The following is a 26421-nucleotide window of genomic DNA, read 5'->3' as shown; positions in this document are numbered from 1 at the left end:
ACATCCAAAAGAGAGTATCAAATCCCTTTATAGGTGTTTATATTGTGAGCCACCATGTGATTGCTGGGAATTGAACTCAGAAAGTGCAGCCAGTGTTCTTAACCACTGAGCCATCTCAGCAGCCCACCAATATGCTTTCTAAATAAAATGATAGAGAAAAATGAAAAACAGACATTGTTATTTGAATAAAATAGTTTCTTATATTCACAACTCTCCTTTGCTCTCCTTTGCTAATTATGGACAAAGCACCATTGTATCTGCAAGGTGCCTAGAAAAAAATTACATATGATATATAATTTTAATATATATTTACACACACATATATAATAGTCTCTCATTAAGATAATGTAGAAAAAGGAAAGGAGGTATAATATAATTATAATCTCAAAAAATGAAAAATGTATAGAAAGTAGTAATTAAGGATAGAGGATATAGCTCTTACTTAGTATATACAAGGACACATTCACAAAATTTAAAGTTGTGGGCAAATATATGGATGTTTAACATCCATGTTAAACATCAAAATATATGTTATATGCATCTATTATATATTATATAGCTACAGTGACCTATATTTACAACAAAAATATATGTGTATATTATAAATATGTACATATAAATATACATATGTAATGCTTATAATATACATATATAATATATAATCATACATATTCTTTTATTTGAGATAGATCCCTCTCACTGTGTAGCCCTAACTGATCTAAATCTTGCTATGTAGACCAGGTTGTCATTGAACTCACATAGGACCACCTGCCTACACCTCTCCAATGCTGGGATTAAAGGTATGCACCACCAAGATCCCCTTTGAATGATATATCTTTTCTTAAGTGTTGAGAATTCGGAATGTTCTCCATTGTGGTCCTAAACTAAATTCAAGTATTCCTGAGCACCTGAGACAACAGGCCTGAGTTGCACGCCTAGAAAGACAATACATTTTAATGAGAACTTCAGGTGTCCTTTTTGTATCTAATTTCTAATGCTTATTATCCTAAAAGGAAAAATTCACATATATATACATATATATACATACATACCCACACACATATGTATACACACACACACACACATATGACCAGGCCTGAAATCCGGAATCCGCTGCTTCTGCATTGCCAGTGCTGGGATCACAGATGTACACCACCACGCCCCCTTATTTTAGTTTTTTAAAAAATTCTTTTGAAGAGTTAATTTGGGGAAGGGCATAAGAAATAATTTTGTATACGTTTAAGTCTTTGTCATGATTGAGCAAATTGTTTTATACTTATTACAGTGATAATTGTTAAGTAAAGGCTAAAAAAAAAGTATGTCATTTTATGTAAATAGGTTTCCTGTGGAGTTAAAACACTGATCTGTATAGGAGACTTAGTGGGTAGTCACACATAGGAAAACTGATTTGACTGAATCTTCTGCAGTAGATTACGAAGTGGAAAAAAGTGGATTTGTCATGAATTAAATATTTCTTTTAGACTCATACTTGTATAGTATAACAAATTGATTTTGTTGTTGTTGTTTTGTTTTGTTTTTTGTTTTTCGAGACAGGGTTTCTCTGTGTAGCCCTGGCTATCCTGGAACTCACTCTGTAGATTAGGCTGGCCTTGAACTCAGAAATCTGCCTGCCTTTGCCTCCCAAATGCTGGGACTAAAGGTGTGCGCCACCACGCCCGGCTTGAAATTTTAATAATGTCATGAGAATATTATATTAGTTTTATTTATACAACACTCACGATTGACACCAGGCAGTACACTAAGCAATACACTAATCCCTTACCCTTTCTTACAACTTTTTATAATTTTTATTTTTTGAGATTATAGTTACATTATGTCCTGCTTTCCATTCTCTCTGTATTTTTTTAATAACAGAATTGAAGTGACTAGCCTGCCCTCAGGCTGGATGTCATTCTGCCTCCACCTCTTAAGTAGCTGGGCTTACCGCCACTACCATGTCTGGCTCAAATGGTATTTATTCTAAGTAGTCACTAATTATATAATGAATTTTTAAATTTTTAGTAAATAGCAAATATTTAAAGCCTGTATATTAATGAGAAATATTAGTTCAGTATTTACCATCCCAGAACACATCTATAAACAGTATATTTTAAATTCTAGTGTATTTGTTAGGTTTACTATTTACTGGTTGGTTATTTGGAATGAAATGACTAAGGTGTTCTGCCTCATCTGACTGTGAAGACAAAGCATACAGCATGATAAGTATTGAAGAAAGATCTATATATTGTGTAATGAGTATGGCTTTGAAATAATTTTTAGGATGTGCTTGCTGTTCTAATTTAAAACAACTAAACAAAGTAGAGGAAACCTAAATGCTTCTAAGTATCCTTTAAATAATATAAAAACAAAACATTAATTTGTAGGTCTTATTTTTTAAAAGATTTATTTATTTATTTATTTTATGTATGTGAGTACACGGTCGCTCTCCAGACACACCAGAAGAGGGCTCCCAGTCCCATTACAGATGGTTGTGAGCCATCATGTGGTCACTGGGAATGGAACTCGGGACCTCTGGAAGAGCAGTCAGTGCTCTTAACCACTGAGCCATCTCTCCAGCCCCAATTTGTAGGTCTTTAAAGAATTTTTCTTTTTTAAAAAATTAGCTCAAAATATGTATTTTATCACAGTAAATTATATCCATTTTCAAATTTTATTTTATTATTGCATTGTATATGCATGTGTGTGCCTGGTGCCAAGGGAGGCACTGGAATCCCTGGAACTGGAGTTACAGATGGTTGTGAACTTACATATCAATGCTAAGTCCTCTTTATCAATCAAAGCCAGGTTCTCTTTAAGAGCAGCCAGTGCTCTTAACCTCTGAGACATTTCCTCAGCCCCCAAATTACCTCCATCCTCAGCTAAGGGATTGACATTCGGAGAAAACCCATCTTAATAAACTGTATGTAGTCACGCAAAGCAGCATTATGCTAAAAGAGTAGGAAGAGGAAAGTTAGAAATAAGTTCTAAACTTGGGAGTCTGAAGGTTGAGAACCCAATGAAAGAGTCCATTCCATTTGTATAGTGGTTGGCCAGTTGAAGCCAAGGTTGATAAGTTCATTTAGAGTTGAAAGGAGCAATATTAATCAGCTGTACTCATGTTATGATTATATGAAGATTGCTTCATGTTATGACGGTGTTTGAATAATTTTGTAGTAGATGACTCTAGGAAAAAGTCATGAATTTTAATTGCCTGGAGACTTCTTGCTGGGGAGAGGTTGGCTGGGTGTCGTACAAATGTTCTCGAAATGTTTCAGCACTGTTCTCTCATTTCCTTGCTTTGGTTTACTGTATTTCTGTAGCATATGAATTTATGTAATTGTCTTTATTTTCTTCAAAAACAAGATTTTTTTGGTTTTGCTTGGGGTTTGTGGTTCTGGTTTGGTTTTGTTTGGACAGGGGTGTGGTTGGGAGGTTAGAAGAGTGGTGTTGGCTTTTCTGGAACTAAAGTTTTAAGAAGTTATGTGCAATCTAACCTGGGTTGTGATAGTTTAACTCAGGTCCTCTAAGAATACAGCATAATATCTCTTAAATGGCCTTCCTGTTTCTTCTCCTCAGGAAAGAGTCTCACTGTGTAGCCTTGGCTGTCCTGGAACTTACAATATAGACCAGGCTGACCTTGAACTCAGATCTACCTACCTCTGCCTCCCAGGTGTGGGCTTAACGATGTGTGCCACCACACCCTCCATTCCTTCTTTACCTTAGTGGGAAAATAAGTACAAAGTATTTTATAAGATACTCTGTAAAAGACCAGCTCCAGCTCTGCCTGTGTCTTTGATCATCCCAGGCATTGGCCATAACCCAGGTACAGCAACCTTAGAGCAATAATGGCTCTGTCATCAGTGGGATGAAAATCTGTGGCATAACTAAAGAGTAAGGGGAAACTCTGTGTTGACCAATGACCCTCTCTTGATGCTGTTGTAAAAAGCAGAAAATGTGTGAGTAACCTGGATTTTTAAAGTTGAGATTTATTCTCGGAAAAGTAGCTCATTGTTACATTAGTCATGCAATGGATGCCAAAGAGAGAGAGAGAGAGAGAGAGAGAGAGAGAGAGAGAGAGATACCACAGATGAGTTTTCTCTCTGGAGACAGCTAGCCAAAGGGTCTGATACTTGGCTTTGTGTCCATTTCTATTCTCTGTGTATTCTCATGTTTCTGCAAGATGTCAATGACTATCCAAATAGGAAGTTTTAAAGTTCTACTTCATTTTGTCCTTGAATATCTTTTTGCTATTTGGGGGAGAGAGCTTTGAATAATCTCTACAATTTCTTTGACATTATTTGCCATTTTGTTTAATTAAGGGATTAATTTAGACACAGGGTCTTACTAAGCTAAATTTCCTTGGCTGTCTTAGAACTCACTATGTGTACCATGTTGTAGTCATATTTGGAGCAATCCACTTGTCTTTGCCTCTTGAATGCAGGGGTTGCAGATGTGTGCAGCCATGTCCAGCCAAAAGATGAAGTTTTTCCTTTTTGAGACAAGGTCTCACTCTGTAGCCCAGCTGGCCTACAGTGGTTTACAGCTACAGTGTTTACTGTAGAGCACAGGCAGGCCTTGACATCTTGGGGGTCCTCTTGTCTTAGCCCCCTAAGTGCTGGGATTATAGGTGTGAGCACCATGCCCACCTTTATTTGCATTTTTAAAAAGACACTATATATACATATATACACTTATACACACCCTATAAAATTTTAAGGTAAAATTACTGTCCTTTATTAAGAAATAACTTCTTTACAAGATTAGTTAAGAATAAAAACTGAAATATACTAAAGCATTGAAACAATTTTTTGAAAAAACAAAACAAAACAAAGCACAGTATGCTACGTCCTTGTGGTAGTGTCCTGTGAGAACACAGAACTCAGTAGTATCTAACTGCAGCACTCAGAACAGCTGGTTGAGAGCCTTTTCATCTTGTATTTTAGCCACTGCTAATCCTTTCTGATGCTCAAGCAACAAGAAATATACCATGGGTATTCTACTACATAAGGCACCAGTTTATAATGTGTCATTGCATGTTAGTAGCTTTTGATTCCTTATCAAAAGGGTCTGGTTTCCTAAATCTGAGGGAGTCATCTAAACAAAGCTAGAATTGATAATGTTGCTTTGAACTTTAAATGAGAACCCTAACATGAGCAAAAGTTAGACAGCAACCTAACTTAAGTTCTTTTAAATTTTAGGAAATGTCATATTTTTTTTTGCTGGTTTCAGAAACTTTTTCAAATGTTTTAAACACAATTTTCAGATAACAGTAATGAGAGGCTGAGCCCCAAACCAGGGACAGGTGAACCAGTTTTAAGTTTGCACTACAGCACAGAAGGAACAACTACAAGCACAATAAAACTGAACTTTACAGATGAATGGTAAGTTAACACTTTTGTAAAGATGTTCTTAGCTGTTTTATACAATTGTATTCAGTATGCTTTTTCTGTACTTCATTTTATGTCTTGTTTTTTGCTATTTACTGTATTAGTTTTGAACCCGTAGTATGTCCTAAATTCCGTGAAGAACTTGTAGCTAAACAGATGAGGTCTCTGCAGAGATGATCATTCTCAGTAGATGAGAGCCCTTGCTATCAGTCATGAGGACCCAAGTAGGAATCCCTAGCCATCATGTAAAACGCTGAGCATTGCTGCACATACCTGTGTATGCCTGTGGCCCTAGCATTGGGAGGCAGAGAGACTGGCAGATCCCTTGAGTTCACCAATGAGCTTCCTGTTCATTGAGAGACTCTCAGGCTAATAGGTGGAGAGCAGTAGAGGAAGACACCCAACATCTTCATGGGGCACGTGTGCATGTTACACATACACTTGCATGCACAGAAAACAAGTAAAATTCATAAAACCCACAGATCAAGTAAATCCCATCTGCAGATTAGGTGAAATCAGACCTTAGCATTTACATCTCTAAAAATTTAGCAAATTGTGTTTGTCATCCTGGGATGTTTGTTCTCATAGAAAATACAAACAATAATATTATCACCTATAGAGAGCATTAATTTAAATTATTTTAATCTTTGTTCTTTATGTTTGTGTATATAAACATATGGTCCTGATTTTTGTTGTACATTTTAGAACATAATTTAAATTATACTGAATATGCTCCCTTCTGCATTTGTTAAACTTAACTCTATAGTAAGCATTATTAACTGCAACGAAGCACCATTTTCCTTTCGCTGCTTATACTAATTGTTATTTTACCAATCTATCCAGCAGGGATGCTGGCGGTTACTTACTCACTCCCTTTTCATTGGAAAGTTAAGTTGCCATTTTTAACCCATTGAGGTTAAAACCCAACGAAAGTCTTTCTTTTTAAAACGTTTTCTATCTTCAGTATCTGTGAGATATATCTCCAGAGGTGAACTGTTTATATCAAAAGTGATTGCGAGCTGTTGTTTTCTCTTTCCACATTTCTCTCTCAGTGTATGAGCATTTTACTCTCTGTTCAATGTATTTATTTTTGACTCTTGATTTTTAAATAACTTTTTGTTATTTAATTAATAGAACGGTTGGACTTTTATACTCACTTAATGCTATACTGGTTGCCTTTAATGACATTTGTGATTTTGTCCATGATTAATTTAAGAAATAAATTTATGTAAACATTATCTTTCCCACTAATTAGAGGCCTTTTGATTGAGCATTATCTAAATATTTTTATTCAGCCTTGTTTAATTAGTAGTTTATGAATGTTTGTTGAAATATGACAATATGTAATTATGTGCTGGCATAATTATATAAAGCTTTATGTAACAATTATATCAATTATTTATAGTCATTTTAATTATCTATCACTAATATATTAAATCACATTAATATATTAAATTTATGTAAATAATTAATATACCATTTTATAATATAAAGTAAATTATGTACAAATAATATATCACATGTTAATATATTTATTCATATATAATTATGTTATATGCTTGATTAATATGTGATCATATGTTACATTATTCAGTTCACTGGTTTGTGTATAAATTTATTTTATAGTAAAGTCTGATTAAATAGAACTTCAGATATTATTGGAGACCTATGTCCCAAGTACTATTCTAGACGTTGGAAATTCATAAGTTAAAAAAAAATAGTTAAAAGACAAAAGAAATCTGTGCCCTACTGGAGCTTACATTTTTTTAGGTGGAGGAACTGGGCAATAATTACAGGAAATGAGTATACAGTGTAGCATGTTGGAAGGCACAGAAGCAAAGCGAGCAGGTAAGGACAACCTCCTGATGTCCTAAGGGAGGTTAGTCATCAATGAGAAGATGGCACAGATGTAGGGAAGAAGATTTTAGGCACAGTGACATCCTACGTGTCCTATATGTTCAGGGATCTTTTAGGAAGCTCACGTATGTGAAATGGAATGGGCAGAGGAGAGGCAGGTAAGCAGCAGATAAGATAAGCTGAGAAAATGAAGATGGTGTTGAAATAGAAAGGATGCTTTTGTTCCTGTGTTCCGAGTGGACCATAGGTAGAAGTCCATGCCAATTAAAAGACTGTGACCAGAAACAGAATAAGCAGTGGCAGTGTGTTGTGCCAGAATGGGAGCAGTAGAGGTTGTGAAGATAATCAGAATCTAGGTACTGTGTTACCTACTACTAGGCTACTGTGTCAGCCAACAGGATTCCTTAAAATCATGACATCTGTGGCCCTGGGCTACGATATATAATTTAACACAGGTTCTCGTATCTATCACTTATGCCTGACCTCTTCTGCTTTCATCTTTCTATACACGCTGTCTCTGGGGAAAGAATGCCTTCAGAACGGTTCTAGGATACATTTTACTCTCTCTTTTGTTTTTCTTCAGTGCTAATTTCACTTTAAGTGATCATAAATTTTATTATCATTCATCAGTTTGTCAAAGATTACCATTTCTATTTTAAAATATTCAATATAGTAGAAATTAAAGCAGAACATTAAAGAACAGTGCATCTTTTCTTTATTTTAGTATTGTCTCTTGCTTTTTTAGTGTCTTTAATGACAGATGAGTCAGTAGAGCACCCTGTGAGGTTGGCCTCTCACTTGACAGCCTGAGGAAGCTTCCTAAATCCCAGCTTTTTAGTGGAAATGGGCGCCCTTAAAAGAACCCATTTCTGAGGTTTGTTAAGAAGATTTCAAGGGATTTTACAGAGAAAGCAGCTTAAACTTAGCACACTTTGTATATGCTAAGCACTTCGTAGTTGTTAGCTATAACAGTACTCTTATTCTAATAATTTGGCTCATTTTATGCTGCGGTCTCTGTCCTTTCTTGTTGGCTTATGAAAGCTATTATCATACAATGCGAGGGTGATGTCAGGAGTTATGTTTGTTACAGCGTCTCCCAGGTATGGCGGTCGTTCTTCACCTGCAGTGGTTGTGCTGTAATCCTCCTGCTTGGACAGCAGATTAGGGGAAACCTTTGCTCATCTGACTTGTGTGTTTTCTATAGTTCTATAGTACAATCACCTGCTTATTATAAACTCTGGATTGTTTTGTAGCAAGTGTGAACCTGAGTTTCAGCATCAGCTTTCCACACACTGTTCCTTTGTCCCAGTGCCATGTATTTTGCACTCTCCTCATTTCACTGTGATTTATTGTTCCATATTAACTATGCTGAATGTCTGCACTTGAGGAGTGTGCCTTCTCCACTAGATTCTATTCCTATATTAGTATCATAATATTTTAACCATCATAGCTATTGTGCTCTATGCATTTTATTTATATCTGTATTATAGCTGTTTCAGCAAGGAAAAAGCTTGTATCATATTTGGTTATATTGACCACAATGACTTTGTAGTCTCTTCTGGTTAAAAAGATATTTACAGGGGCCAGAAAGATAGTTCAGAAGTTAAAAACACTTGCTCTTTTCCCAGAGGACCTAGGTTTAGTTCTCAGCACTTGTATAGTGGCTCACAACCATCTGCAACTCTGTTCCCAAAGGATCAGATGCCCTTGCCTGGCTGTTTCACATACCAGACTTCCATATAGTACATGGACATGCAGGCAGGCAAAAGAAAAAAAAAAGTATCAAAAATAAGGAAGAGAAGGAAAAGAGGGAGGGAGGGAGGGAGGGAGGGAGGGAGGGAGGGAGGGAGGGAGGGAGGAAGGAAGGAAGGAAGGAAGGAAGGAAGGAAGGAAGGAAGGAAGGAAGGAAGGCAGGCAGGCAGGCAGGCAGGCAGGCAGGCAGGCAGGCAGGCAGGCAGGCAGGCAGGCAGGCAGGCAAAATAATCCTACTGAGACAACACTTTTAGGCTACTTTAAAACTCTTCTGACATTTTTTTCCATGTATACCAATATAGGTCATTGTTATATAAAATTGATTTTTGTTATTTGCCTTAAAACAAGATTTTACAAAATCTTGGCAAAAAGTCCTTAGTAATTTGCCTCTTTTTTTTTGTTTTTTTGTTTTTGTTTTTGTTTTTTTCGAGACAGGGTTTCTCTGTGTAGCCCTGGCTGTCCTGGAACTCACTCTGTAGACCAGGCTGGCCTCGAACTCAGAAATCCGCCTGCCTCTGCCTCCTGAGTGCTGGGATTAAAGGCGTGTGCCACCACGCCCGGCGGTAATTTGCCTCTTTACATTTATCTATTTTCTGCACATGTATATTTGTGTGGGTGCATGTCATGTCATGTATCTGGAAGCCAGAAGACATCTTGGGGAATTGTCTGTCTCCTCCCACCAGTGGCTTCCTGCCATCATACTCTGGTTATCAGGTTTGGCAATTAGCACCTCACCCACTGAGCCATCTCCGTGGCTCATAATTTGATTTTAATCTCAGATTGTTAAACATCTTCCTGTTTCCTTATCAACCTTCTCCTTACACATGTACCATGATTTCTTATGGAAAATTATTTATTTGAATGGGTCTAATATTATATGATAGCCAGAGATGCTAATGGGACTTTGGCTCATCGGGTGGCTATTAAAACCAAAATAGAAAATATAATCTCTTTCTAAAAAACTGTCATGCTTAATAAATACACATTCACACACACACTTACACACATAGGAAAGGACAGTTAATATTCCACTGGGGGGGCAGTTCAAAAAGACTGAAGAAATGGCCAGGCTTCCATTCAACTTGATTTTAAGCCATTCTACAACATTAGAGTCTAAAAAGAATATAATCAAGTTCTATAAAACCATTAATAATTTCTATGGATAGAAAGGGAGACAGTATAATTCATTTAAACTTCCATAGAAACTGGGGCTGAAGGTGTGACATATTAGCATATATTAGAATATAGCTTCTGTGCTTGATTCCCAGAACACACACACATTAAGAGACACATAGAAATGTATGGTAGACAGTAGGAGCATCAAAATCATGAATTAAAGTGCTTTCATTATAAAATCTTTTTAAGATGAAGTGTGATTATTTTTTTAAAATAAATGGCTTTTCAAGTACTTATGTTCTAAATTTTCTAATAGTTTTTAAGTTGTAAAATATGAAAGTTATATCAAAATACTGTGTTAACTTTTAGTGGTATCACATGTGTTCTTGTGATTTTAGGAGCAGTACAGCCTCAAGTTCCCGAGGAAATGGGAGCCATTGCAAATCTGAGGGTCAGGAAGAATGCTTGGTCCCTCCGAGCTCTGTGCAGCCACTGGAAGGAGACAGTGAAACAAGTTAGGTTACTTTGCCTTTTTCCTCATTAGAAACCTCAGTGCTGAGTACCTACCTCTTTTTCTCTGTTCCTCCACAATGGTTCACCTTTGTTTTTTCTTTGTAGAGTGATATTTTGTCCTATAACTTACGTTGTGGGGTAGAGGCTTGTAGAGGTCAGAGGACAACTTTGCAAGGGCAGCTCCCTCCTTCCACGTTTACTTGGTTCTAGGAATCAAACTCAGGTCTCCAGGCATGCACTTGGCAAATGCCTTTACCCTCAAAGCCATGCTGCCCATCCCTGGGGTGAGATTGTATTTGAATATTAGAGGTTTCTATGATCCAGATAGAATTAAGAGCCATTTATTTAAAGAAATGTTGGAGTGTTGTATTTATATTTTTCTGTAAAAAGCTAGATTTCATGATAAGCTTGTTTACTTCCAGGAGCTCCTGAAGACCTATCAGAGAAAGGAACACTTCCAGAAAACCTCACTCAAAACCAGATAGATACAGGTGAGTCATCTTACTGTCTTTAGGAAAATTGGCTCATATACAAACTAAACACCTGAATCTTTGTAAATCTCTCCAGAGGCAAAGGTCACTTCCAAATGGTGGCTCTAGAATCAGACTTCATGTTAGAACATATCAGTTCCTAAGTTAAGTCAAATGATGAACAGTGACTTGCATACAACTTTGTTTTCTAACAGCACAACTTGATAACTTCCCAGCTGAGCCATTGGATTCTAACTCAGGAGAAAAGAATAACCCAAGTCATGACAGCCCTTGTGGGGTTCCAGAAGAAGGCACTTTGTCTGAAACAGACAGGGAGACTTGTGAGCAGACCAGCACTGAGAGTGCTACCAGGCATGCTAGCACCAAGCCTGAACTCCCATCCCAGACAGAAGCCATTGAGCAGGCCAGCACTGAGAGTGCTACCAGGCATACCAGTGCCAATCCTGAACTCCCATCCCAGACAGAAGCCATAGCACCTTTAGCTCATGAAGACCCATCTGCCAGGGACTCTGCTCTCCAGGACACAGATGACAGCGATGATGATCCGGTCTTGATCCCTGGTGCAAGATACCGAACAGGACCTGGTGATAGGTTAGTACATTTTTAATTAGCATAGACTATAAAAAATGTAATTTTACAAGAGTTGAAGTCATGTGAGAGTCTTACCATTTTTAAAGTTGTTTCATCTAGAACTGTAATAATCATATGACACATGGAACTTTTAAACCATAAATGATTTCATGTATTCTGAGCAGATGTATGAAGAGTGAACAGAGAGTGTCTTTGCTCAGTATTTCTGCCCTGAAGCTTGTGCCTCAGTTTACAAGTCAAGAGATGGCATGCTTCGGGAGGCAGAGGCAGGCAGATTTCTGAGCTCGAGGCCAGCCTGGTCTACAGAGTGAGTTCTAGGACAGCCAGGACTACACAGAGAAACCCTGTCTCGAAAACCAAAAAAAAAAAAAAAAAAAAAAAAAAGAGATGGCATGCCGAGAATGACTAATGGGTTACTTATAAATTAAGGTTACATTGAGTTGTCAGTTTGCCCTGTAGAGATTATGTCTTTTGGGTTTTGCTAGTTTGTTTATTGAGATGAGGGTCAAACTATATAGTCTTGGCTGGCCTGGAACGTAATATGTGGACCAGGCTGGCCTGGAATGTGGTATGTAGACTGGGCTGGCAATAAACTCAGAGATCTGCCTGCCTCTGCCTCCCAAGTGCTAGGATTAAAGGTGTGCACAACTAAGCCTGTTTTTATTGTAATGGTACTTTTTTTCTTTTTCTCTTTTTTTTTTCTTGTCACTAGTAGTGTGATAGTAGTTCTCTTTTTGGAACTTTTATGTTTTTCTCTGTTTTCTAGTAATATAATGACTCAGTTAAGAAACTAAAAAGGTATGGTGGATAGTAAATATTGTAGCAACAATAGAGAATTGAATTGTTAATATGTTTGTGTGGCTTTTTCCATTAGTAGATTTTTACATAAACAGAAACATTTTATTTTAGAAGATAAGATACCCTTTAAAATGACTGGGTCTGATGGTACAAGCTTGTGACCCCAGCTACCTAGAAGGCTGCAGCAGCAGGATCCCAAGCCCATGGTCTGCCTATGCAGTTTAGTGAGATTATCTCAAAATAAGAGGTAAAAAGAAAGTGGTAAGGATATACCTCACTTGTTAGCAGTGAGACTCTGTTCACTCTCCGGTACCCAGGAAAGAAAGTGTGTTGCATCCTGTATATGGGAAACTGTGTGATTAGTACCATCCTTCCCATTGTTCCAGAAAATCCAGTTTTATCTTTAAAGTCCTGATTCACACAGGAGTGAAGTTCTATTTGGACCATTCACACACACACACACACACACACACACACACACACACACACACACACACGTATGTATATAGGTTGAATAGACTGTTGTTTCTCAAACATTTAGTTTACATTTCTGACACAATTAACAAGATTATATATTATATATGCATTTCACATGTATAATTAAAAGATTACTATACCACTAAAAATGACAATCCCTGTAATCTGAGTAGGAGGAGAACCGCAGCAGGAGGACTACTGTGAGTTCAAGACCAGCTTGAGGTACATAGAACATTACAGGTTAGCCTGGCTACAGAATGAAACACGTTCAAAGATCAAAACCAAAAAATATGGTAATGTCGTGTGATTGTTAAGAGCATCATAACTTGGGCTTGGATCCACTGTCACCACCTAGAGCAAGTTGTCTCATATACGCTGCTTATTGACTCAGAGACTCAGTTTTCTTATATATGACGTATGCTTATGATTATCTAAATTATTGTACAAATTTAAAATGAGTCAGCTATAGGACCTGGCTCACATTGAAAGATGGATACATGTCTTAAACAACTGGTGTATTTTCTGTATAAGAGTGCCTTCATCCTAAGAAAACAGTTATTACAGTATGCTGGCTCAGCCAGCAGCAGTAATGCATGCCTATAATCTTAGCTACATGGGAGACTGAGGCAGAATTATGTTTGAGGTCTAACTTAGGCAATTTAGAGAGACCGTCTCACAAAGCAAAAGGAAAAAAAAGAATGCCTCTAAGGAATAAAGGTTGAAAAATAAAAGTAATAAAAAGACTAGCTTTTTTAGCTCAGTGAAACCACCTTTGCTAACCGTGGAAGGGCATGTACCTTCCATCAGGTTGGAGAAATGGTTACTTTATTAGGGCACTGTTCAAATAATCCTCCCTTATGTTTGTTCTTAAAGATTAACCTTCCATGTGTTAATCATCAACCTCCTATGATGTTTGATTGTTTAGTTGGTTGTTTGTTTTGTTTTGAAATACAGTGTTCCTATTAGCCCTGGCTGGCTCTGTAACTCAGACTGACCTTGAAGTATCAATTCAAGTGCTGAGGTTACAGGCATGTTCCCCTAATCCCTCAGCATCACAGGGGTGTGTGTGTGTGTGTGTGTGTGTGTGTGTGTGGTTCCCTAAAAGGTCATTACTGCTAAATACTACAGGTAAAGTTACCAAGCATAGCACAATTCAAAAATCATTTTTATATTATTTACATGATTTCTCATTCTCCTAAGGTTTGATCTGCCATAAAGTTGGTACCTGATAGCTTGATTAGCCTAGAAAGCTCTAGGTGTTAAATTAGATTAGCTAAATATTTAGAGGATTGATAATTATGGATAGCAGCCTGGAACTAAGCATTAGCTTAAACTTAGATACAGAATCTGAAACTAAGTGAAAGGTTGCAGTGTGTCGATATACGCAACTAAGGTGCAGCACCTCTGCAATGCTCCTTCAGTATGGTAACCAGCCCTTCAAGACTGCTGCACACCTTTGATCCCAGCACTTGGGAGGTAGAGGCTGACAGGTCTCTGAGTTTGGGGCCACCATGAGCTACACAGAGACAAAAAGAAAAAAAAAAAAAAAACCCCAAACCCAGGGTTCAGAGAGATGGCTCAGCAATTAAAAACAATGACTGCTCTTCCAGAGGAAGAGCAACCACAATTCCTAGCAACCACATGGTTGGTTATAACAATCTGTAATGGGATCCTATGCAGTCTTCAGTGTGTCTGAAGACAGCTACAGTGTACTCACATATATTAAATAAATGAATAAATAAACTTAATTTACATTTCAAATGCTATCCCCTTTCCTAGCTTCCTCTCCAAAAGTCTCCTATACCCACCCCTGCTCCCCAATACACCCACTCCCCCCTCTTGGCCCTGGCATTCCCCTGTACTGAGGCATATAACGTTTGCAAGACCAAGGGGCCTCTCTTTCCAATGATGGCCGACTAGGCCATCTTCTGATACATATGCAGCTAGACACGAGCTCCAGGGGGTACTGGTTAGTTCATCATGTTGTTCCACCTATAGGGTTGCAGACCCCTTTAGCTCCTGGGGTACTTCCTCTAGCTCCTCCATTGGGGGCCCTGTGATCCATCCAATAGCTGACTGTGAGCATCCACTTCTGTGTTTGCTAGGCCCCGGCATAGTCTCACAAGAGAGAGCTATATCAGAGTCCTTTCAGCAAAATCTTGCTAGTGTATGCAATGGTGTTAGCATTTGGAGGCTGATTATGGGATGGATCCCCGGGTATGGCAGTCTTTAGATGGTCCATCCTTTCATCTCAGCTCCAAACTTTGTCTGTGTAACTCCTTCCATGGGTGTTTTGTTCCCAATTCTAAGAAGGGGCAAAGTGTTTTTTTTGTTGTCTCACTTTATAGTTCAGGGGCCTTGAATTCAAAGTAATCCTCCTGCGTTGGCCTCTGAAGTGGTGGTTTTACAGACATGAGCCATCATGTCCAGCCTCTTCTAGCTCTTTACCAAAAATGTGTAAATGATGAAAACCAAGAATTCTCCACCTACTTGCTTCTCCTGTGCTGTCTCCCATAGCATCACTTGCTATGTAATTAGAGCTCACCTAGTAAAGAGTGCGCCTGTTCCTGCTGTGGCTGCCCTTGCTTCATCCTTGAGGCTGCTGCAGCTTGTTACTGCTTAGTGAGGGACCACTTGCCATGGCCTCGGGTGTAGTTCATTGCTTCTAAATTTAGAAGTAATTAATAAGTTATATATTTTAAAAGGAGCAAGTTTTAAGAAATTTTACTAATAAGAACCCAAATCATTTACAGTCTTTAAAATTAGCAATATTTGGACTACTTTCCATTTCTGAAGAGGCTAAAGTACATCGTACACATTGTTGAAATGTCCAGCTAACAGAATACATGCCTTAGAAGTCCAGTGTGCTGAAAATGTGCCCACAACAGTTTCTTGATGCTATTTTAAAAGCCCAGTCAATTAATTTAGTTAGGGTGAAGAAATGGTCCTCACAATAAGTATGGTAAAAGTCAAATAGTTAAAATGTTAAAACATGTAGTTAGTTGAACTTTATCTTAATTTATATGAAAACTATAGTATATCTCACAGTTGCATTCTTTTGAGTCAGGATCTTATGTACCTTGAACTTGCTATGTATTTGAAGATGGCTTTTAATTTCTGATCCTCCTGCCCCCAACTCCAGTGTGAGGTTACTTACTTGACTCTCAGTGTTCTTAAAGGTTTGTTCAATATTAAGCAGGTTTGCATTCTGGGGCTGAAACCAACATGAAAAGGCAAAGCCTTAGACACATAGGCCACAGCAGTCATATGGGTATTTTAACTGTGCAGTGCTCTTCTCTATAGCAAATCTATATAAAAACAGCTGGAACAGGTACAGGAATTCAGACAATTTTTTTCTCCTTCAAGGCCAGACAATAAATATTTTAGGCTTTGCTGCCAGGCAGTAAGGTAGAAACTACTAATAGGCCCTTATATAGCTATTTTAAATGTAACCATTTAAAAATGAGACTACTGGCCATAACTTAAAGGTAATAAAAAAACAGCTGACCAAGATTTTACATATAAGCCAGTTTGCTGATTCCTGCTTTATAAAAAATTAGCCACAGAAAGAACCTAGCTATATCTATTATAATGTCTCTACTGGCAGAAATCCAAAATTTAAAAAAAGAGTTCTTTTATCAAGGATAAAATATATTGTGTTCACTAACGGTGGTATTAAAGACAAAATAAAATTAGTGTGTTCAGTCCTTCAGTAATTTCACATGTTAGATCCATGAGCATCAGAATGGTCCTTAGAATGAGATTGCCTCGATTTTCTCTTAGACAGTATCTCATTGGGTGTAGCCCTGGCTGCCTTTGAACTTAGAGATCTGTTGGCTTCTGCCTCCAGAGTGCTGGGATTAAAGGCCTACAGTGCCAGCTACATTGTGGAATAAAGGAAATGGTGGCTTTGTTTTGCTTTGCTTTGCTTCTCTTTCTTACTTTCTTTCTTTTTCCTAAATCAAGAAAATAAAATTACTCCAGAAAAAAGATAAGCAAATGAGACTTTGTGAAGTCCTTAATGCTCAGATAGCTAAGGTGTTATTGTGCTAATGAGTTTTTCCTAAAGATTTAAAAGTATTAATCCTGTATTGCTTTGTGATTTTTAAAGCACATATCATTTGCATAAAAATTTTGGACCATCTAGCCTTTCTGGACTCTGTAAAGCCAGAATTCCTTGTACTATAAATGTGCCGGCATCTCTCCACTCATTATAACCAGCTCATTTTGTATTTTTAATGACTCTGCTCGCCTTATTAAAGAAAATTGCCGAGGAAATCATCAAAGGGAAAAGCTGGGGCTCTTAGGGAGTTAAAAGCCCTGGTACTGGGCTGGCTCGTTCCAGTCCTGTGGTTAGGACAGATGAGTCAGCTTCATTGTATATTTCCCAGAGAGCATTGTATATTTCCCTGGAGGGTCTGCAACTGTGGGTGTTCAAAAGGTAAAATACATGCAGTGTGGTCTCCTTCTAATTCTAATTCAGTGAGTGTATCTGTTTCCTTGATTTCTTCCTTCCCATTTCTTTGGGTGACATTCCTCACCATGGACTGCGACAAAGGGAACCTTTAGACTGAGTCCTTTAGACTGAGATGGTTGATGACAAAAAATGGTGACTGTGATGCTGTACACACTTGGTTCTTTGTAAATGACTTTAGTTATTGTGTTCCCTTCACTAGATTTAATATCAGAGGAACTACAGTAGGTGATAGAATAATGAGGTAATGAAGTATGCTCCTTCATTTCTTCTTTACAATGGATTTGCCAGGTCCTCTTTTCTACGGCTAACCACCTTTCCTATTAACAGTTAATACTTCCTTTGAACTTACTGAACGCATAAGTGCTAAGCATTATAAACAGGTTGCTTTTCACAATCTGTATTTATCTGCATGTGCTGCATGGGAAAAGAATGAGAAGAAATTTCGTGTGTGCAGATGTAATTGCTGTTCACTTCAAGTGTGGTGACAAGTGCCTATGGTCTAAAATGGGGTCCTTCAAGGTACTTGTTTTGATAGTTGGTTAAAGAGTGCAACTTATGTTTTTTTTTTTTAAACTTGATTGGCATACTAATTAACAGTTTTTGTTACTCATATGTACTTTTAATTCTTTTAATTATGTTCATTTAATTCTGTGGTAGGTTTTAAAATTCTGATTTTTCAATGACACTTTCTTGCAAGTAGCTAAATAACTTAAGAATATCACATACCAAGATGATATATAACCCTTAAATATATCTCTAATTGAAAAGCTGATAGTGTTACACAGCTTTTAGTAAAATGTTTAAAGTGAACCCTGTATTCTAACAGTCATCTGCCCAAGCTGCTTACTGAGAAAGATTAGCCAAACTACGAAGTGGCATGGTTTTTTTTTAGGTATTATCAGTTTCTAAAGTAAAGTTGTACATAAAATATATAGTAGCAATCAAAATTAAAAATAGTTTCTTATATGGAATACAATAATAGTAAAATAAGATTAGCATAAATGTATAGTTGTATCTGCTTAAAGCCTGTCCTCAGGGACCTTAAAGTAAGTTTAAATCCATTTTTGCTTTTTTAAAAAAGCTTTATTTCTATTATTGTATGTATATGAGGGCACACACTACATTATGGGTGTGACAATCAGGGACACTTTTGTAGAGGCCATTCTCCCCTTTCACCTTTATGAAGGATCCAGAGATTAAATCCAGGTCACCAGCAAAGCCCTCAGTTTTGTTTTATGCTGGTCTTTGTAGGCTGTTTTAACACTAAGGTATATTTTAAAGTCAATAATGATTCTGTTACTAGCTATACTTTTTAATTTAATGATACCAAGATGTATTCTATTTCAGGGCTTTTTGATGTTTTTAACTTACTAAACTTTATCCCAAGTATTCAAAGCTGGTTTCTGCTTTTAAAATAAAGATTGCAACTAAAAAGTAACATGTTGCTTCAGGTGGGTCTTAGGCTAAAACCATATAAACTCTGAAAAAGAAAGACTAATGTTGAAACAGAAGATGTCACTGCCTGTCATGCCCTTGAGGGAATGACATGGCACTCATTCTCAGCCTCAGTAAATCTCTGTAGAGATTTACTAAATACAATTTAATCTAAGGCAGCATTTTCTGAAGTCTCACACGCAGCTTGTATAAATTTCTGCTGAAATAAATTAGAAATATAAGCCGGGCGTGGTGGTGCACGCCTTTAATCCCAGCACTCGAGAGGCAGAGGCAGGCGGATTTCTGAGTTTGAGGCCAGCCTGGTCTACAGATTGAGTTCCAGGACAGCCAGAGCTATACAGAGAAACCCTGTCTCAAAAAAAAAAAAAAAAAAAAGAAATATAAAACTATAAGAGATGACAGTCCTCACGAGAGGCTGTTGTATTTCATAAATATGCTTTACTGTACTGCAAATGTTCCGTGCCATGTCACCATCTCATTTGAATAATAAATAAAATGGCGGTAGTCCTCTACTCTTTGTCCCTCTGGTGTCTGTCCTCAGCTAGACTGAGAGATGAGATTGGTCAGGCTGAAGTGATCACAGTCCCACCACCTGCTGACCGCCTGCATCGGTGGCACCATTGATGCTGGACATAGCTCAAGCAAACATCCTCCCACTTCTGCCTCCAGAACAGGTGGGACTTCAGGCATGCACTTCCATGGCCCTGGACCTACTATTTATATAATCCACTTCCAAGTTCCACACATAAGTCCTCAGACAATAGTTACAGGTATAATAAGTCTATACATTTCAGGGAAAGGTGAATATGATATGGTTACCTTTGTATTTATTAACACTTTTTTTAAAATGCCTTTCAGTGGCTGGGGAGATGGCTCAGTGGTTAAAGTGCATGCTTTGTAAGCAGTGGGGCCTGATCTTGGATCCTTAGCAGGAACATCAAAGCTGGGCTCAATAGCACACTTCTGTACCCACATCATGTGAGTAGGTGGAGACAGATTGGTCCCAGGGCTTCACCAACTAGTCAGTCTAGCTAAAACTGGAGAGAAGCTGTCTGAGAAACAGGTGCTCATGATTACCATGGCAGCTGATGAGCATTAGGTATTGTGTCTTACCCCGACTGTGAAGAGGATGCCCTCTGGTGTGTCTAGGTGGGTGGTTAGGAATGTTAGGGGAGCTTATAAACGGTTCCGGCCGTTCCTTTCTGTCTTGCTGTGTTAACAGTGTCTGTCATGAGTGGGCTCAGCTTAGTCAGACACACTTTCACTCTGCTCAGTTATCATGTCTTAAAGGTGTTTTTTCTTCTCATTGTATTAAATAACTGATAACATTCATTAGTGCTTTGAAAAATTTGGACCAGGCTGGTGAGATGGCTCAGTGGGTAAGAGCACCCGACTGCTCTTCCGAAGGTCTGGAGTTCAAATCCCAGCAACCACATGGTGGCTCACAACCATCCGTAACGAGATCTGACTCCCTCTTCTGGAGTGTCTGAAGACAGCTACAGTGTACTTACATATAATAAATAATAAATAAATAAATAAATAAATCTTTTAAAAAAAAAGAAAAATTTGGACCAGTTTACATTTGCTTCCTTAGTTCTTCAATAAGCTTGTTAGTCAAATGCTCTGTTACTCTGTAGAGCAGTTTTATGAATGCTTTTTAATTTGCCTGATAGCTTGGAGTATACCAATTTTTATTAAAAAATTTTTAAACAAATTATGGAAATACATAATTGTAACATGAAAATTCTCACTAACAATTTGCTGTTCCCAAGCCCTTTCTGTGAACACATAAATTTGCTTTTCTCTGAACATTTAGATTAATGCCTAGGCAGCTGCAGTTTTTACTGAGGAAATATGTATTTGTATTTTCCACAAGATTTTTTTATTTTTTATTTTTTTGAGACAGGGTTTCTCTTTGTAACCCTGGCTGTCCTGCAACTCTCGATGTAGACCAGGCTGGCTCCAAACTCACAGAGATCCACCTGTCTCTGCTTCCCAAGTGGTAGGCTTAAAGACATACACCAGGTCCCAGCTTTCCCAAGACTTTTTAAGATGTAAAATTGCCAAATCAAAGCTTTATACATACTTTAATATATAGTATCTATTTTTTTTTCAAAAAGGTTATGTTCTGGGACTCCAGCACAGCGCTGGTAAGCGTATAAATCTGTGTAATCGTGTTCCCAAACTGTGGCTGTTTCCTGAAGCTGAGCCTTCTGTGCATACTCCAGTGCAGTGTTCGCCCTAACAGCCACACACATGGATGCTCAAAGCAGAGCAAATGCACACCTCTGAATAAACGTCCACAAGTAAAACCACGATAGTGGAAGTCAGAAACGTTTCCCTTGAAGGACGAGAGATGAGAGCGGTGGGTGCATGGCAGACTCTAGATCTGATGATGCTCAGTCTGATCAACATGAAGAGAAGTCTGTTTATTGATGACACTATCATCTTTTTGTGCCTTTAGTCACTGTTAAGTCATTTGTTTTAATTACCAATTTGTAGTTTTAGATCTTTCGGACTTTCCATCTGCTGCATGTCAAAATATGGTGTTTTAAATGACAAATTAAAGCTTCAGAATTAATTAATATTGGCTGTTTGGAGAGTATTCCCTTGGTAATAAAATGAGCTTTAAAAGAGTCCTTTGTTCTTGAATAGCTACTACTGCCATCATCTCCTTTGTAGGGAGAATAGAATGTGTCTCACTAACCGGGAATCTCTCCTTTGGTGTGGAGCCATATAAAGGAGATGCTAGTGGAAGATCATCTTCATTTTATCTTTTACTGACATCTGTTCTCTTCTTGATTAGTCTGCTCTTGGGACATCTTTAAACTATGTCAGAATCTGTTAATTAGTTTTCTGCTGTTACCATGTTACTCCTAGTTTCTTTGGGCTTTTCTGTATGGCCTTTATAAAGAGAAACATTTAAAAATTGAATAGAACATTGTTTTTTTGGGTTTTTTGTTTGCTTTGTTTTGTTTTGTTTTGTTTTGTTTTGTTTTTCTGAGACAGCATCTCAGGGTTGCCTTGGTCTCAAAATCCACTTTGTAGTCAAAACTGGTCTTGGGTTCCTGGTCCTCCTCTGCCTCCCAAGGTTTGTCATTCCAGGTCTAGATCACCAAACGAGGCTAAATAGGATGTTTTATTTGAAGTAAAATTACACATGAATTTTGTCTGTTTCGTTTTATAAAATAGACTTTAGAAACTAGTATGACGCATGCTATTTTCTTTACTTTTTCAACCAGTACCCAGATCCTAAGTGACCACTGAACTAAATATCCTGTTGTCGTTACTCAACTATTGTGATGAAGTCTGCCTTTTTATGCTTTTGGTTGGAGGTGCTTTATTAAAATGCTGTGCTTTAAATATATTATAGACTTACTGTGTTTTGACATTTTCAGTATTATTCAGAAGTTGCTCATGAATATTTATTCTTGGATTTTGTTTTAATGTGCAATCCATAGACGCTCGGCTGTTGCCCGCATTCAGGAGTTCTTCAGGAGGAGAAAAGAAAGGAAAGAAATGGAAGAGTTGGATACTTTGAACATTAGGAGGCCACTAGTAAAGATGGTTTATAAGGGCCACCGCAACTCCCGGACAATGGTACCGGCTGCTCATGGCATTCTTTGATGAGATTGCAGTTCGTGGTTTGTCTGTGGTGATTTTGTTACTTCTTTATTCAAGCATGTTTCTTTTAGTCTGCTAATATATTGCAAGACAATTCTACCTTACTAAGGAAATATATGTAAGCTAGAAAAAAATATTTTAGCTTAGAACCAGTAGCTGTTGATTTGATTTTTGTTTTCTTTTGTTTATGTTTGCTGTCCTCCTTTGGGAATTTACCATTACATTTTTTAAACTTCATTTTACAATATTTTGTTAGTTTGGAAAATAAATCTGTACATGAAATCCAGGTTGACTATAAAATGCAGATGCATTAGTTATAACACCTTTTAAACTAAGCACTAAAAAGCGGCTTTGATCACTCTGTCTCTCCTTGCTTTCATTTCTTCATCTTTGAAGAAGCCAGGATAGACCAGGTGATCTGGTAGTGTTCAGAATCCCCAAATCTGCATCTCATGTGCAAGGTAACTAACGTAACTATTACTCTAAACAGTTCCTAGCTAGAAAGTGTTCTCTCTGGCTGCAGTGTTCGCTGCAAACCTGCAGATTATGTTTTACCTCTTCTTCCTTTCAAGGAATAGGCAAAAATAAACTGAAGTGAGGAAGTAAATAGCTGGCCTTGCACATGTCATTGGTACTAACAACATCATTTTTAAATGGAAACTCAATTTTAACAGAAGTAACCAATTTGTATTTTATGCATTTTGCCAATTAAACTTTTAGATAAGACTAATTAAAGGCGGGCTGAGGATCTAACCAAGTGGCTGAGTGCTTGCCTAACATGCACATGCCCTCAGCTTATTTCTTAGCACAAAAGAGATGCAAGCACAAGTACATGCACAGCAGCTTTTACTGTGTGCATTACACACGTGTGGCTGTAGGGCCTCCTTCCCTGCTGGCTTGTGTGAGCGCCAGGAGTGGCCGAAGCTTCAGGGGAAGTGATTCTTAAAGACACTGTCTGCAGTATAAAGATCTTTGTATGCTCCTTTCATGTTTATTAAATAGGATAGCTATTACATGTATCATATACCTTTGCTTGATTGATTAAAGATATGTCTTTCTTTTCTTAACTCTTTGGGCTTCTAACAGTTAATGAAAAAAATACTTTTTGTTCTTGGCAAACACAAAAGACAACAATTCCTTTATCCTATGAAATGTTGTTTTCTTTATAAAGCTGAAATGGCATGGTTTTTAGAAAGTTCATCCATAAGTATATACGTTTTTCCATTATACTGCTTTAAGCCCAGACATTGCATTTATTCATTTAGCATGTGTGAAGTACCTGTTGTGTGACAAATCCTGTTGACATTGGCTCTTGATGCCTTTCTACCATGTTATTGCCCATGGTGAAGTACTATAATGATTTTAAGATTCTTAGAAGAAACAGACTTTATTATTTATCTTTTTAGAATCAATTTATTTTCAATATGAGGATAGAATCTGCTTTTCTTTTGGTAACTGTGACTTGGCTGTCCTGCTTCATAAAATCCCTCAGATAAAAGAAGCCAATTTCTGGGGTGCTAACTTTGTAATGAGCGGTTCCGACTGTGGCCATATCTTCATCTGGGACCGGCACACTGCGGAGCATTTGATGCTTCTGGAAGCTGATAATCATGTGGTCAACTGCCTGCAGCCCCACCCATTTGACCCAAGTAAGTAAGACACCTTTCTTACTGACTGGGAGTTGCTGCGGTCATTCATCAGCTACGGGGAATATTACAGAATCTGAGTGATCCTACTAAGCTCTGCTGAAGATAGTCATAGCTCTACATGGACTTCAAACAAAGAATTGATGAATGGGAGAGGGTTCACAAAGCCCCATCCCTAGCTAAAAAGATACTACTGGCAGTTGATGGCTGCAGGTAAAGGGAGAGTCTGTTTCCTCAGGGATGTGACTTCTGGAAGAGCGTGTGCCCATGCTCTGGTGGCTGGAAGCTCAAGCACATACTGGCAGCACTCACTGGACTCAGTGGATTTAATGAGTACACAGTTGGGAGGGGAGGCAGGACTGAGTCTGGGAAGAGTTGGAGAGGGAAGAGAGGATGGATTTGATCAGAACAGTGTGTACACGTCTATGGAATTTTCAAAGGACAAAGAAATATTTTTTTAAGGTTCCCAACCTCAAAAAGAAAGAAAAGAATATGCTTTTGACAGATATTCTAAAAAAATAAGTTTATTCCTCTAATAGTTAAGTTTTATTGTCTCAGAGTCTGGCATGACTGAGTTACTCATCATGTATTCAAAACAAACCTCCAAGCCTTTTTAAGTCCTCACAGGTCAGAATTAATTTGTTAGCATAAAAGAGAGTTGGCTTGTTCGTGAAGTGGCCATGTAGTTCATAAGAAAATAGTGAATAAGACAGAAATTTGAGTGACTTCAAAGTGGCCTTAAATTTTTATACTACAGTTGGTTACTTTTAGGAACCATTTAAAATTATAACTAACAATTAATTATATAATAAAAAGACTGGAGAGATAGCTCAGCAGATAAAAACAATTATTACTCTTTTTTTTTTTTTTTTTTTTAGACAGGATTTCTCTGTGTAACAGAAGACTGGATGTCCTGTACTCTGGATTAGCTTTTTAGACCATGCTGGTCTCAAACTCACAGAGATCTGCCTGCCTCTGCCTCTGCCTTCTGAGTGCTGGGATTAAAGGCACTCACTAAACATTTACTATTCTTGTAATGCACTCAAGCTGGTTCCCAGCACTCATATTAGACAGCTCACAACCACCAGATAATTTAAAGCAAATCTTTGGCCAGTTACAGTGTCATACACCTTTAATCCCAGTACTCAAGAGGCAGAGACAGGAGGATCTCTGTGATTTTTCAGGCCAGCCTGGTCTTTATTGTGAGTTCCAGGACAGCTAAGACTATGTAGAGAGACCCTGTTTCAAAGAGTAAAACAAGACAAAACATCAAAAGTATTTATAGTAGTTTTCAAACTAAGTTTTGTTAACTTTGCACCTATGCTTAATATTTACATCTTGAATTTATGATAAAGATGTAAATTTTCTTTTTAGTTCTAGCCTCATCTGGCATAGATTATGACATAAAGATCTGGTCGCCACTAGAAGAGTCAAGAATTTTTAATCGAAAACTTGCTGATGAAGTAAGACTTTTACTATGCTTACTATTTTAATTTTTACCTAAAATGTTATTTTAAGGGAAAAAGCTTATTATTAATTGCTAACATAAAACTAAGGCATTTGGTTAAGGAAGTCAAATCTTTAATCTCAGTACTCATGGGCAGGTGGGTGTCTATGAATTCAAGGCCAACCTGATGGTCTACATAGCAAGCTGTAGGCCAGCCAGGGCTACATAATGAGAACTGTCTCAAAAAAAGATGGGGAGGGAAAAGAGATCAAATCTTTTGAAAAATAAAAATGAGATAAATAATACTAGAGGTAAAAATCAGATTAGTATCTTACTAATTATAACATTGAGTTTAATAACACATCAGGTATATCTTAAAGAAAAATAAGCTTGACTGCCATGTTTATTATGTATAACAAAAAATCATTTAAAATTTTGTCTTCGTAAAAGTGTTTTAGCTGAAAACAAATTGATTCTGTAACCTGTAATCCACCTTCTACTAATCAGGAAGCTGAAGCAAGAAATTCTGGTCAGACTGAGCCACAAATCAAGACCCTGTCACAATAAGCAAAGCAGGAGTGGGGGGCAGGCAGACAGAGGAGGGGAGGTGGGGGAGGAGAAAGGAAAATAATCTTACTGTATGTACCTCTCTATAACTGTAGACATATTTTTCTATTTTGCGTTCTTCACGTAGGGAATTAGGACTGCCCTTCAGTGTGAGGAGGTAGAGGAGCAAATGGACAGATGCCTTTCCTTTATTGTTGGTTTAAGACTCCCTTAGATCCTTGCT

The 26421-nt window shown here is 37.7% G+C and overlaps 1 protein-coding gene across 3 annotated transcripts in view; it reads left to right on the top strand.

Annotated features, from left to right (window-relative positions):
- The window catches only part of Dcaf6 (DDB1 and CUL4 associated factor 6), a 117517-nt gene that overhangs the window by 85824 nt on the left and 5272 nt on the right, over nucleotides 1–26421 (top strand). For all 3 annotated transcript variants that reach the window (XM_029478272.2, XM_021161509.3, XM_021161442.3), the window contains 7 exons: nucleotides 5264–5381; nucleotides 10511–10626; nucleotides 11048–11116; nucleotides 11311–11707; nucleotides 22376–22514; nucleotides 24031–24187; nucleotides 25559–25647. In XM_029478272.2, coding sequence (XP_029334132.1) covers nucleotides 5264–5381; nucleotides 10511–10626; nucleotides 11048–11116; nucleotides 11311–11707; nucleotides 22376–22514; nucleotides 24031–24187; nucleotides 25559–25647 — 1085 coding nt within the window. The remainder of the gene's footprint in view (nucleotides 1–5263; nucleotides 5382–10510; nucleotides 10627–11047; nucleotides 11117–11310; nucleotides 11708–22375; nucleotides 22515–24030; nucleotides 24188–25558; nucleotides 25648–26421) is intronic.

Source organism: Mus caroli, unplaced genomic scaffold, assembly GCF_978045245.1.
Source record: "Mus caroli unplaced genomic scaffold, Mus_caroli_1 scaffold_1, whole genome shotgun sequence".
Taxonomy (NCBI): Eukaryota; Metazoa; Chordata; class Mammalia; order Rodentia; family Muridae; genus Mus; species Mus caroli.
The sequence above is the reverse complement of the archived record's forward strand: the minus strand, read 5'-3'. Positions and strand labels throughout refer to the sequence as shown.